This window comes from Suncus etruscus, chromosome 7 (genome assembly GCF_024139225.1).
Source record: "Suncus etruscus isolate mSunEtr1 chromosome 7, mSunEtr1.pri.cur, whole genome shotgun sequence".
Lineage (NCBI taxonomy): Eukaryota > Metazoa > Chordata > Mammalia > Eulipotyphla > Soricidae > Suncus > Suncus etruscus.
Window position 1 is genome coordinate 128,547,427 of NC_064854.1, and position 13,934 is coordinate 128,561,360.

Sequence of the window (13,934 nt, forward strand, 5' to 3'; positions counted from 1 at the left end):
GCCTGGAAATCCTTAAATACTACAGAAATATCCACATGAACTTGCCTGCCTTGTTTTTGAGTAAAAGCTTCTGCACCAGACTGCAACACTATTCTATTTGAGAGTAGAAAAAGGTATATTGTGTATTATCATCCTTTACGCCAGGGGTCTCAAACTCGTGGCCCTCGGGCCATTTGTGGCCCTCCATACAACATTTTGTGGCCTGCAGCTGGCCTTCAAACATCGCTGTATTCACAGTTATTCGCTTACCAAATAATAGCAATAAAAATCACATTAGTAAGAAAAAAATTGCATTAAACATAAGCATTCCCCGAGCAGTTCCATTCTGGGTATACAAATGTTTAATGCTATTTTTTTTCTTACTAATGCGATTTTTTATTGCGAATATTTGGTAAGCGAATAATAGCGATTTCTTTGCGCCTAGCGCAGATGTCATTTCCACTGCTCCTGCCCGCTGTCCCTTGCATTATCGAAGGCCTAAGGGAGAGAAGGGAGAGACGTTTATTACAGAATTAGATTTTGTCATACCTTCATCATGACTTCATCAAAGTTTGCAGTGAAGAGAAAGATTGATGACGAGCACAGACAATTTCAGGAAAAGTGGGAGACGCAGTATTTATTTGTTGAGCACAGGGGCATCCCCACATGTCTTATTTGTTCAGAGAAAGTTGCAGTGCACAAGGAATACAAATTGAAATGCCATTATTCAACTAAACATGCTGAGGAATGCAAAATATCAAGGAAATGAGAGAGCCAAGCAGGTTGCCAGTCTTAAAGCATGTCTAATGAGGCAACAAGAATTCTTCAAGAAAGCAACCAAAGAAAATGTTGCATCAGTCAAAGCTAGTGAGATGATTGCTAAGGCAGGGAAACCATTCACAGAAGGAGAGTTTGTTTAAAAAAATGCATGTTACAGGCTGCAAGTATTATCTGTCTGGAAAAGAAAGGTCAGTTTAGCAAAATCACCTTTCTGCCAACACTGTGGCAAAGCACATTTCTGACACGTCAAGTGACATTTATCATCAACTAAGTGAGAAAGCCAAATATTTTGATGCATACTCAGTTGCTCTTGACGAGGGCACAGATATAACAGACACTGCACAGCTCACAATTTATGTCCATGGTTTTGATTGCAATTTTGAATTGACAGAGGAGCTGCTCACAATAATTTCAATGCATGGCCAGACCACCACTAATGAGATATTTCGGCATCTGTGTGATGCCATTGAGAATGCAGGTTTGCCATGGAAGAGGTTTGTTGGAATAATAACCGATGGAGTGCCATCGATGACAGGGAAGAAAAATGGACTGGTGGCACTTGTTCAAAAAAACTTGAAGAGGAGGGTATAGAGAAGGCTATTGTTCTTCACTGCATTATCCATCAGCAGGCCCTTTGCAGTAAATGCCTGCCGTGTGACAATGTGTTGTGAAATGCATCAATCAAATCAGATCCAGGGGCTTAAAGCACAGGAAGTTCCGTGCTTTTTTAGAGGAAATGGAGTCAGAATATGGAGATGTGCTTTATTTCACTGAGGTACATTGGCTCAGCAGGGGAAATGTTCTGAAAAGATTTTTTGAGTTGAGAGAAGAAGTGAAAGCCTTCACGAGAAGGATGGGAATGCTGTTTCTGAGTTGAGTGATCACAAATGGCTCATGGACTTAGCTTTTCTTGTTGACATCACACATAAGCTGAATGTACTAAACAAGATGTTACAAGGCCCGGGGCAGCTTATCAGTGCTACCTATGACAATGTGAGAGCATTCTCCACAAAACTTGTGTTATGGAAATCCCAGCTCTCTCAGACAAACTTTTGCCATTTTCCAGCATGCAAGGAACTTGTGGATGCAGGCATACCATTCAGTGGTGAGAAATATGTTGATGCTATTTTTAGGCTACAGAAGGAATTTGATCACAGATTTGCAGACTTCAAAAAGCACAGAGCCACTTTCCAAATTTTTGTGGACCCCTTTTCCTTTGATGTGCAAGATGCCCCTCCTGTGCTTCAAATGGAGCTCATTGATCTGCAATGCAACTGTGATCTCAAAGCCAAGTTCAGGGAGATTAGTGGAAAAGCAGACTTGCATGGGTAATTTTTGAGAGAATTGCCCCCCAGCTTCCCTGAGCTTTCTCGAATGTTCAAGCACACCATGTGCCTTTCTGGGAGCACATATTTGTGAAAAGTTATTTTCCACATTGAACTTCAATAAGTCAAAGTACAGGTCTAGACTTAATGATGATCATCTTCAAGCCATACTGAGGGTCTCAACTGCTTCCTCTCTAAAGCTAAATGTGGTTCAGATTTATGAGAAGAAGCGCTGTCAAGTCTCTGGCAGCAAGGAATAGGCAAAAGATGCCACGTTCAGAAGAACTGTTCATGATCTTCACTCAGTGTTCTATTCATGTTCAGAAGAAATAATTAAAACTGTTAATAATGACATTTGAGGACTCTTTTTTTGTGAAATCCCTTATGCGGCCCTGCCTCACCCCGACTTTGTATCCTGCGGCCTCCAGGTAAATTGAGTTTGAGACCCCTGCTTTACTCTCTTTCAATTCAGCTGATAGTCATTTGCTAACTTTTGATATTACTCAATATAATATTTTGCTTTGAACTTAAATAAACGCTCTCCTATGAACATAAACTAAATCATAGTATCCAGCTATCAAGCCTTCCTTTTTCTAAGCACAGGTGTCATTCAAATCAAAGTAACTAAAAGGAATATACTTTATGGATGTACAAGGAAAACACCTCCATCCAAGACCAATATATTTTAATACCTGATAAAAATAAACACATTAGTTTGTGTGAAACAGGAACTCATTTCTCTTTATTTTATTTCCTCTGCCTCTTTGCTTATCTCCTTCTGTTCAAGTCCAGGTATCAATAACTTCTTTTAGTTCACAAGTAAGAATTTCTGGAGCCTACCTATAACACTACTAGTGATATTCTATTGAGGATCCAGGCCTTCTTAAGCACCAGGCATTTGGGGGTACCTTACTCACCTTTTCTCAGAAAATCTTACTACATCCCCGGGAGGTGTGCACATCTTCAGCAGATGAGGAAACCGAGAGCAAAGAAGGAAAAACTCTACCCAATGCCTCCCAATCAAAGAGTACTGAAGTCATGATGCAAACTCAGGTTAACTTGAACTCAGAGACCACACTAATGAGTCATGTAACATCCTTTGTCTCCCAATTTCCCATAAATGAGTTGTATATCATTTTTGTGTCACTTTGTTTTGAGGATCATAGGTACTCTGTCCTCTTGACGGATTTTACATACATCACTATCTGTTAACCATGTCAATGGAATAACAGATGTTAGGGACACATTGTCACAAGCTATAAAGTTTACCATAATTTTTATAAGGAAAAAAGTGTACTTAATTCACTGACTCAGTTGAATTTTCTTTTTAAAAATTACTGATTGTAAAGAATTTGAGCTTGACATTCAAGATGTTGCTCTAAATAAAATAGTTTTGTAATTTTACATAGGTCCTCTAAACTTACATATATATTCTAGGGGCACAAAAGAGCAAGTAAAAGCAGATAAAGAAGAGATGCAATAAAAATTTAATTTTTCTAGGGCTCAATTCTGCAATGAGAGATGGCATACCTTTTCTCAGAGATATTTGAAACACCTCACAGCTACTTCTGGTTATTTCTCATTTTAACTCCTAAAGAAGATTATTGAAAGTCTCTGCTACAGAAAATAATATACTCAAAACTTCAAGATAGGAAACCAACAATGAGCAGCTAAAAAATCTTACAAGGCCCTTTGTAACTGATAGACGTCTCGAAATCCTGGTGATCTTGGGAGGCTAATGGTTGAATTTTAGCCTTAAAACGGACAGGGTGCAGGTCATAGCAGTGAGAATCCAAAGCTTCTCCGGCTGAGGTACAAGCAAATGAACAAGAGAACAAGTCGAAAGCTGCCTTTTCCCTGACAACTATAAAGCTAGGTAAAACAGAATTCTTTTTTTTAAGCTTTATTTATTTATTTATTGATTGATTGGTTTGAGGGACACACCCACTGGTGCTCAGGGATTACTCCTGGCCCTGTACCCAGAAATCGCCCCTGGCAGACTGGGGAACTAAATGGGATGCTGGGAATGGAACTGGGTCCCTCAGAGGTTGGCCACATGCAAGGCAAATGTCCTACTGCTGTGCTATCTCTCCAGCCCTAGAATTCTATTAACAGCTCTCCTCCCTTCCAACAGTAACTGACTCTGCTGTGACATTTCAGGTCAATATCTCTATAGGCATTTGCAATATAGCACTCCCGCATACCTCTCCACTCACACCCAAGTCTCATGTCCAATAGATCCATTTGTTTGCATATCTCTTCGAGAATCCTTGGAGCAGCACCATTAATTCTCTCACACATGATACAATAGCCACTGGTATTCCTGGTGTAATATTTTATCCTCAACACGTTGATATTTGAAATACTTTATATTCTAATTTTCCTCCTTTCTAACTTTCCTTCTCTCCCTTCCTCTTTCTTCCTTCCTTCTTCCTGTACTTTCTTTCTTCCCCCAAATTCAAACTCCCAATCTTGGCCTCGAGGCCCTTTATAATCTGCTCCCTTTCCCCTTCTTTATTTCCACTATCTTTATTTATCCCTTTCCACTATCTTTATTTAACTATCTCATTCTTTAACCACATTAAAGGTTTTCAAAATCCACTAGCTCATAAATCTCTATTGTTAATATGCCTTCATGATACACTTCCCAAACGCACATCCTAGATTAGAAACCTTCTGACCATCTTCTTTACAAGGATCAATTTAAATTTTACTTCCTTAGAGATACTCATAAGCATCATTTATGAAATATATAAATAGATTGATTCCTCTTATTAGTATTGATATTTCCTGAATTTAATCAAAGAAATATTAAGGTACCAAATATGATTTTATTCATAGATAATATTTATTAACCTTAACTATATCATAAAGTCCACAAAATGCTAACGTTCTTCATATTTAACTCATATTTGTTAGATGTTCTAAGCATCTATCCAAGAATTGAACTATTTTATAAGAGAGTGGATGAATAAATAAAAAAAATAAACCAACCAAATGAATAGACTATTAATGAATGAGAAAACAGTTGTGGCACATAAGGGTACATGATGAAAAATCTCTGATCCTCAACATAGGCAATACAGTTTGAATATGAAGTACTAGCTTGTATTGATGCACAATGAGCTGCAAAAAAAAAAAAAAAACACTTTGCAAAAAAGGCAAAACAAAAGCAAACAAACAACAACAACAAAAGAAAGAAACAACCCCAAACAGACAAACCAGGATTTCAACTGAAGAAAGTGAGAACCCAGACTTCCTTCCAAGTCTTGATTTTTTCTCCCCAGGACATGCATACATACTACGTAGCCTGTTAATATGAGGCCAGAAGGTACACATTTTTCAGCCACAGTAAAAATCTTGTTTCTCAGTTTTGTTTTTTTTATGGAGCTATGTGAAAAAGTCCCACTGGCTTTTGAGTACTGCTTCTGCGTGTAACAGTCCTCTTCCAGTGACTACGTGTCATGCAATTCATTCTTATACTCACTTGCAGCAGCACTGGTGTAGGGGCTATAATTCTTCATTTTATTTTTATTTATTTATTAAATAATTTTATATAATAAAAATAAATATATTATATATTAAACATTATTAAATAATTAAAATACATTTTGTTTATTTAAACAATTATTATTTTGTTTTGGGGTCATATCTGGTGATGCTCAGGGCTTACTCCTCGCTCAAGGATGACTCCTTGGTGGGCTCGAGGGGCCATATGATGGTTGGGAATCAAACCTAAGTTGGCTTCATGAAAGCCAAGCATCCAAAATCCACTGTTCCACTGCTCTACCCCTCTGATCTTCATTGAAAAAAAAAAGTTAATCTGCTAGTCTCACAGGCCTCTTCAAAGCTCATGAAGCATTTCTATGAATCTGGTTCTGAGTATTTGCAAATGTTTTCAATCTAAAAAGAAGTATTCCTTTTTTTAGTAGTTCAATATCTACATCGGTCTTGTTTCTATGTTTGCTTAGTTACCAGAGCTCATAGTAAAAGTTAAAACATTTAAAGGTCAGGATAGACATAACAATCAATTTGTTATTTGTTATAATATGTCATCTAGCCTGCCCATCTCTCTGAATATACATCAACTAAAGTGACTCTAGGAGTCCAAAGAAAGCACTTTCTCCAAAGAGAGACACAAGTGATTGCCAAATCCATTAGATTTTCCCAAAGAAGAGTAATAGGAAATTAAGCAGTAGATTTTGTGGATCTTTGCAAAGCAACATAGAAAATGTAATTGGGGTTACAAAAACACCTATTCCCAATCAAAACTGGAAATGCAGAGAACTGTGGTTGAATATACAAAGCAAAGTTACCCATAAATGATAAGTTGTTGGAAATATGAGCCTATGAATTCTTTGCAAGCAAAGCACAACATAAAGAAACAGCAAAGGTAAATTGTGGGCATAAGTACATAGGATTGTAAATAATCTTATAGGGAAACAGGTAGAGAGAAGTTAAAGATAGTACAGGAGTGTGCAGTGAATCCAAGGAGAATGAAGTGCAGAATTTGTAGGATCGAGTAAAACTTATGGAACCCATTGTTTAAAAAAACTCATTAAGAATTTCAAGTTGTGCGCCGGAGCAATGGTGCAGCAGTAGGGCATTTGCCATGCACGCGGCTGACCCAGGATGGACCATGGTTTGATCCCCCAGCATCCCATATGGTCCCCAAGCCAGGAACGATTTCTGAGTGCATAGCAAGGAGTAACCCTGAACGTCACCGGACCTGGCCCAAGAAAACAAAAATAATAATAATAATAATTTCAAATGGTGACAGCAGAATACTCAAACCAAGGTAAAGCCCTTCTCTAGTGTTGGTTCCAAGGATGGAAAATGCTGGGTCTGGTTGAGAGGGTAAATCTGGGAAAGGTTAATTATATCCTATAGAAAAGATAGTGCCACTCAGTCTACTTACATTTAGTAGACACCACTCCTGAATTACCATGGTGAACAAAATAAATCCCAAGTGAGTTTGTAATTAGAAGTGATAAAAATGGGAGGAGCAGCCAGGACTTTGCAAGAACAAAATTTTAAAATTACGATTACTTTCCGCACCAAAAGGCATACTATAGTCAGGACCTTCTGATGCATTTACAAGAAATTACTGATACCCAATAAAATGACTTCTAGTTATGCTCCTTTATAGGAAACAAATAAAATATTTAAAATAATCAATTTTTAATATGTCAATAGTATCCATCTTTGACCATGATTTAAATGTCTCCTTAGACTACCTAGATTATGATACAACTCACGACGTGTAATGACAGTTCAAAAACAGAATGCTGCCCTTAGTAGCTCATAATTTAAATTCTTGAGATAGGGTTTTAAAAGTTCAAGAATAGCTGAGCAAACTCATTTAAAGGAATCATAAAGAAAGATAAGTGTTGCTCCTCAGAGGTCTATAAAACTTATTACAACCTATTAAATTAGGACAATATATTGACTAATTTTTAGATGACATTTGTTTTCTAGGATACTGGGGGGCTTGAGTCTATTCATGAAATAATGAAAGGAGTAGGAGTGGATCCCCAAGCTTTCTGTTGCCTTAAAAAGAGCAAAATTCATGCCGAACATTCTTCCCTAAGGAAGACACGGCTCCTAGCACAAGGGAGATCACCATGGATACATTAATCTTAAGAAAGTACAATAAAAATCTTTATTATTTATGTGAACACACAAATGAAGCCCATGGTCTTTTTATATGTGGTGAGAAAAGAAGGAGCTTCATTGAGAAGTCTCCATGTAAGACCTACACTTCTCAAAGAAACCCTCAACTTCTAAAGTCTTCCTTTGTCTTTCTATTCCATGAAAGCGATCTGGGGGCCCGGAGAGATAGCACAGTGGCGTTTGCCTTGCAAGCAGCCGATCCAGGACCAAAGGTGGTTGGTTTGAATCCCGGTGTCCCATATGGTCCCCCGTGCCTGCCAGGAGCTATTTCTGAGCAGACAGACAGGAGAAAGCCCTGAGCACTGCCGGGTGTGGCCCAAAAACCAAAAAAAAAAAAAGCGATCTGGAAGGTCTCCCATGTTTGCTTTTAATGTCATAAAACCTTTAGATAGCATTTAATGTTGATTTATTGCCAGTTTTTATTAATTATCTTGTATGTGTGAGTTAAATATAGTTCTTTTTTTTTTTTCACATAAGCCTCTCAGACAGAACTTTAGGATTTTCTCTGGCTCCTGACTTCAGCACACTGTTGAGCTGTCCTTTGAGCATCCCTGCTTCTGAAAAAGTTCATAACAGTATGGCTTTTCCTTCATATAAAAAAATGAAGAAAAGAGGAGATAGTGTCATACTGTTAGGAAATAGGAAATATATTAATAGCAAATAGATCTTCTAAGTGTTATGTCTTTAATGTGGAGAAGGTTGTTGTTGTATTTGAAAACCAAACCGATTTTTCTCCTCAAAGGATCAGAGAAAGCAACAAAATTTATGAATGGGGACTACAGTAGGTTTCACCAAGTAGTGAAATCCACCAATGAAACGGTTTCCTGAAAGATCAGTTATTGATCTTTCAGGAGCAGCACCCCTGCTATAGAGATGAACACACACCCAAAAAGGACACACCTGATAAATGATACATCCCAGTTGCCTCCCTAGTTGCAGAACTGATGATATTCCAGCAATGTGACATTTCATGTTTGTTTCCAAAAACAAAGTACCTGTTGAATTTTGTATGAACATAAGAACAACTGTGGCATACAATCTACTTCATTCTGAACATAGATAGAAGGAGTTTGAAATGGGTTTGCAGGTTCAAGAGTACCCCATGTCACCATACATCTATTAAACTCTAGAGTGTTGGTGAGCTGGTGTTCAAGTCAAACAGTGTGCAGGTCTCCTGAAGAAGTGTGATTCTCAGAATCAAACGATAGTAGAGTTTAATGTCCCATGCAGAAGTATGTAGCAATCACATGTGTAACATTCAACAATAATGCAGATATCCCAGAAACAAATATCTTAATACATTATAAAGAAAAGCCACTTTAAACAGAAAATCCTACTGAAAGATACACTTTAGGAAATTTATAACGCAAAACTCTTTAGCAACACAATTGTAAAACAGTCACACACTTTCAATTCCACTGAGCCTTGCTAATATGCATATTTCTATTCTAACTTATTTTAAAAAATGGCGTTACCCATCCACCATTACTATGGCTTAATTCTTGTGGTTTCTTTGGAGTTGCAAAAATAATAAAATTTGCAGGAGATAGTAAAATTTATTAACCAGACTTCATAGAGATGACAGATTCAGTTTCATGAGAGATAATTTCAGTTTCCTTATTCCCTGACAAACATTGACACAACCAGAAGGATGTGGGAGTCATATCTGATAAAAGTAAGCAGTGGGTTTGAGAACCACAACTGGAGGGTTGTAACCATTTCTGAGTTCATAGTTATAACTTACAAAGTGTGTATAAATCCTAGCCAGACATAGTTTACATCTGAAATCAAACAGAAACATTCGAATCATGCTCAGCCCAGCCCCAACAAGGCAGACCAATGATGTGGTTACAGGGGCGGAGGTGGAAAGGAGGCTCTTGGGGAAATGCAATGAACACAGAAACAAACACAGGCCACAGCCACAAACATCACAGAACAGAAGCAAGCAAACACACAGAATACTAGAATCCAAAAAACAGTGTTTAAGAAAAATGATATAAAAATAGTTTCTCACCCTTCAAAACAAAACTGGAACTTTGATTTACAGGCCAGGCTATGCCCATATCCCCTCATCGTCATCCTGTGGCAGTCCAAGGGTTGGGTGATGCAGAGAGGAGGGAACAGAAAAGGAAAGTAGAGAAGGTTAGTTCCACCGTGGAGTACTGAAAGGCACGTTGATCTACACTATGTTTTTTAATCTTCAAGGAAAGAAGAAAAAAGTCAGTCACTTAAGTTTCACATCCCCAACTTGTCAAATCCATTCTGGAGTTTTGTGTCTACGGCAACCCCACACAAAAAAACATTCCATCCCCCCAGCTCTGACTTTGTGTCAAGATTGGATAAGAAGATTAAAATTAGTCTACATTAGCAGATGATTATTTTGGGAGGGGGGGAAGCATGCAATTGGAATTGCTTATGTGAAGGAGTAGATTAGAGCTTTTAAAGCAAGCAAAGCAGTAATTATAGTAATCAAATACATTTAATTTCCCATAAGTTTAAAGTATCAATAAAGGCTGAAGAAGAGTAAAAAAAAAAAAACACACACACACACAACAGCTCCCTTGAGTTGGGTGAAAGAACATGTTAGCATGTGGAAATTCACATTGGTTACTTCACATAGACTAAAACATGCTGTGATCTCCATTTGTCAGTTTTGATTTTGCTCCCAGCATCCAACAAGATGTGCATACCATGGAACAATTATGCATTTGCAATCAAAACAAGGTTCAAAGAGAAGACAGTAAACTTTCAATTCAGTAGAATGCTTGGAGAAAGGAAGTTTTGTTTAACTTCAAATTGCGCTCAACTGCGGACCCACTGAAACTTATTTGGTTTGAATTCTTGTTGAAATGTTTGCCAGAGAGACCCAAGACACTTTCCTCACTTTGGAAACTGCTTCACGGGGACAAACAGGACATTGAACCTCTGAAGATAGAAATACATCCGCTATCACTATGAGAACTGTTTTGAGTGAGAATTTTCATTGTTGACTACCAGGGTTGAAATAGTCTAAAAGGATGATTTCTAAACAAGTCTTCCCCATAACTGAAAGCTGTCTCTTAGCAAATCCCCAGTGTACCAAAGTTTTACCACAGTTGCTGCTTTGTTGTACAAGCGGGATATGAAAATATTAACAGACTATTCAGATGTCTATGGCTTAATTGTACTACTCTGTTGAATGCTCTGAAAATGTCAATATTTTGGTCAATTTTCATCTAAAAGAAAAACAATCAATTGCACACAGTTTAACCTAATCTTGCTGATTCGTCAAGGTACTTTTCCTCTACTTCAAGATTCTGATATGTAGTCCTCTGAGTTTTCCGAATTTGTTTCCTTTCTATATGGTTGTATTTTTATCTTATGAATTATGTTTATTTTCTGAGAAGAGGGCCAGAGAGTTCTGCCAACTGTCACCAATGAGTTCTGTGATTCATAAAGAGTTAAGAATCCTACCTCCCCCACAACTGAGTAATTTGCACAGTCTGATTTGGATAACTCAGTGTTTTTTTCACTGACAGTTTAGATAAAAATTCTGACCAAAAATAAATAAATAAATAAGTAAATAAATAAGGCGCCATTATTTGAGCTGGGTCACATCATATAAAATTTACCTGTGCTTATCCTGCACAGTCTAGTAATTGTTACTAGCAATAAACTTCCCCTATCTCTTCAGACTTTGAGAAATCCCCCCCCCCCAGTAATTCAATTTCCTCGAAGTTCCTGGAGAAAAGCACAACTTTTATAAAAATGAAAGAGCAAAGTTTACAGGAAGGGACCTTCAGGTAGCTATAGATGGGGCCAAGAGTTCTAGCAGCCCCTTGAAGTTCAATGAGGAAGCTGTGGGTCTGTGGGTAAGTCTAGCTCTTTGGATGAATGCCCTAGCTTTCATCATAAGGCTCTTGACCCTCAAAGCCCCAAGCACAGGGGAAGCTAACACTTGCCAAAGTCACAAAACAATAGGAGGCTTTCCTTATAATGCAGCCCACAGCCTGTAATAATCGCTTCCTAAATGCCTGAAAAATAATGCTCTATGCAGCACAGATCATTTCATGTTGTATTAAAACCCAAGAACTTTTCTATGTTCGAGTTGTTTCAAATCTATTCACATAGATTTTCCAAATCTATTCAATTCTATCTATTCCTGGAGAGTTTTAAACATTAAAAAATGAGAGGGAGAGAGAAAAAGAAAGCCACTACCAACAAATCTACTACTATTTTCTTAACAATGAAGTGTGGTTTAATGAAAATCACTTTTAGTACATTAAATCTATTTAAAAATGGTAATTAATTATGATTGAAACAGACAGCAGCCGTAGCTTGAAAATATACACTGCCAATATCACTACTGTGCCTCGTCCACCATAGGAATAAAAGGAGCTCCCAGATGTCGAGGGTTATTAAAAACCAGATGTGGAGATGGACGTCGTGTATGTTGGCGAATAAAGTAAAGAAATATGACAGTCCAATATAAACTTTGCTCACATTTAACATGGCGGAAATGTGGATAAATTCCTTTAGCAAATTCAACTATTTTGCACTTTTTTTTTTCAGTTGCTAAGGTTAAAAGTTTTATGAAGAAAATAGAAAGGGAAGTCTCCTGGTCTCTATTTCTGATTTTCCTTAATCTTCAAAGCTTAAACATGAATTGACCCTAATCATGAAGTGATCTGGGTCAAAATGAGTGTCCACTTAGGGAGCAAAAAAATTTAGGAGCTAAACAGAGAGGGATCTCCAAGTCTTTACAGACATTCACAGCTGTATGACTCCTGTGTTGCTTGCCTCTCTGGAAGCAAATATTAATTTGTTCAGCAACCTTCCTGCACAGAAATGTAAATTTAGAAGAAAAACATAACAAGCAAACATAAACATTACTTGATCTCTATCATTGTGCCATTTGATACAAGTACTTTTTTCTTTTTTTAATACATCCTAGGAGATGTCCTAGAAGAGTTTGCTTCCTTTCCTTGTTTCTGTTTCCAAATCCAAGTTGCTGGGCTATTCTGGATGCTGCCTGAGGTTGGGTCCTTTATAGGCCCTGAATAATTGTTGTGCCAGAAGCTCCCAAATATCTGAGAGATAATAAAGCCTCAAGTCTGTCAGTCCTCTAAGAGATTTTGTCCAAAGCATCCGAAAATGGGAACACCCTACACAAGCAGAAGTCTAGAGCATATTGAACAGGCAACATAGTAAAGTCTAAATTTAACTATCAAATGACCTAAGAATCTATCACTGACTAGGGGTTGTATGAGGCCTTGAAGAAAATACTGCAGTTTCCACTAAAGAACTCTAATGAGATTTCCCAAATACTGAGATAAAAATAAAATTCCTCCCAGGATGGGCCACTTGCAGTATAGTGCTGATAACAGGAAATGAGGGTAAAGAGACTGAGTCACAGCTGACAAGACATATGGCTCATTGTGGTGGGGGTATTTGCTTATCTGGCTAAGAGTGCTGAAAAGAACTCTATAATCCAGCATGATAAACAGCTCCGTGTAAACCTTTAATTGGTCTTGAATCTGAAGTAATAGGTAGAAGCAGCCGGCAAGCCCCAGCCCATCACTGAAGAATTTTTCAAACACCTGCAACTCTGTGAGTTAATAGCTGGCTTCCCCCCCCCCCCAACACCCCTTGAAATTGGAGGACGAGTTTCCTCGAGGGGACCTCTTTGTCACACCTGTTCTGCCTGGAAAGAATAAAATTAGGGAAGAGCCATCTGCCTACTGCTTACTGTAAGTCTACTGCCTCTGTGACAATTGTGACAATGCCACGAAGATTCTGTCAGTGAGTTTAGGCTGGATCCTCATGGGTAGGGGGTAAAGAGAAAGTGAGTCAGGTGGGGGTGGGATGTTTTCACATCCACTTATCCTCTACTTAGTTATCTCTAGTTCCAAGTTCCTAAATCCAATGAATTATGTCAGTTATGGCATATTAATTATGTCAGATTAATTAGGAAATTGAAAAGCCATAGCATAAGGATATGATGAGTATCGATGAGAAGGAAAGACAATCCAAACCTGACCATCAAAATCCTGGGAAGAGGTGAGAAAGAGAGACTCAGCAGGGCAGGGTGAATCAACACAACATGGTTTAAGTTCCATGAAGGGGCTGAAAAAATAAATAAAATGGTTCGATGTGATAATTACCAGATCCACTACAACACAACTTCGGTATCTGGTC

At 38.0% G+C, this 13,934-nt stretch overlaps 1 protein-coding gene across 3 annotated transcripts in view; it reads right to left on the minus strand.

The window, feature by feature from the left end:
• Window positions 1–13,934, minus strand: part of ERC2 (ELKS/RAB6-interacting/CAST family member 2) — a 1,176,444-nt gene that overhangs the window by 204,179 nt on the left and 958,331 nt on the right. For 2 of the 3 annotated variants that reach the window (XR_007497514.1, XR_007497513.1), the window contains one exon: window positions 9,772–9,837. Coding sequence is in view for 1 of the 3 variants with exons in the window: in XM_049776157.1 (XP_049632114.1) it covers window positions 9,811–9,837 (27 nt within the window). In the remaining 2 variants the exon portion in view is untranslated. Of the gene's footprint in view, window positions 1–9,767; window positions 9,838–13,934 lie in introns of those variants that run through there. The other variant, XM_049776157.1, reaches the window with a different exon arrangement.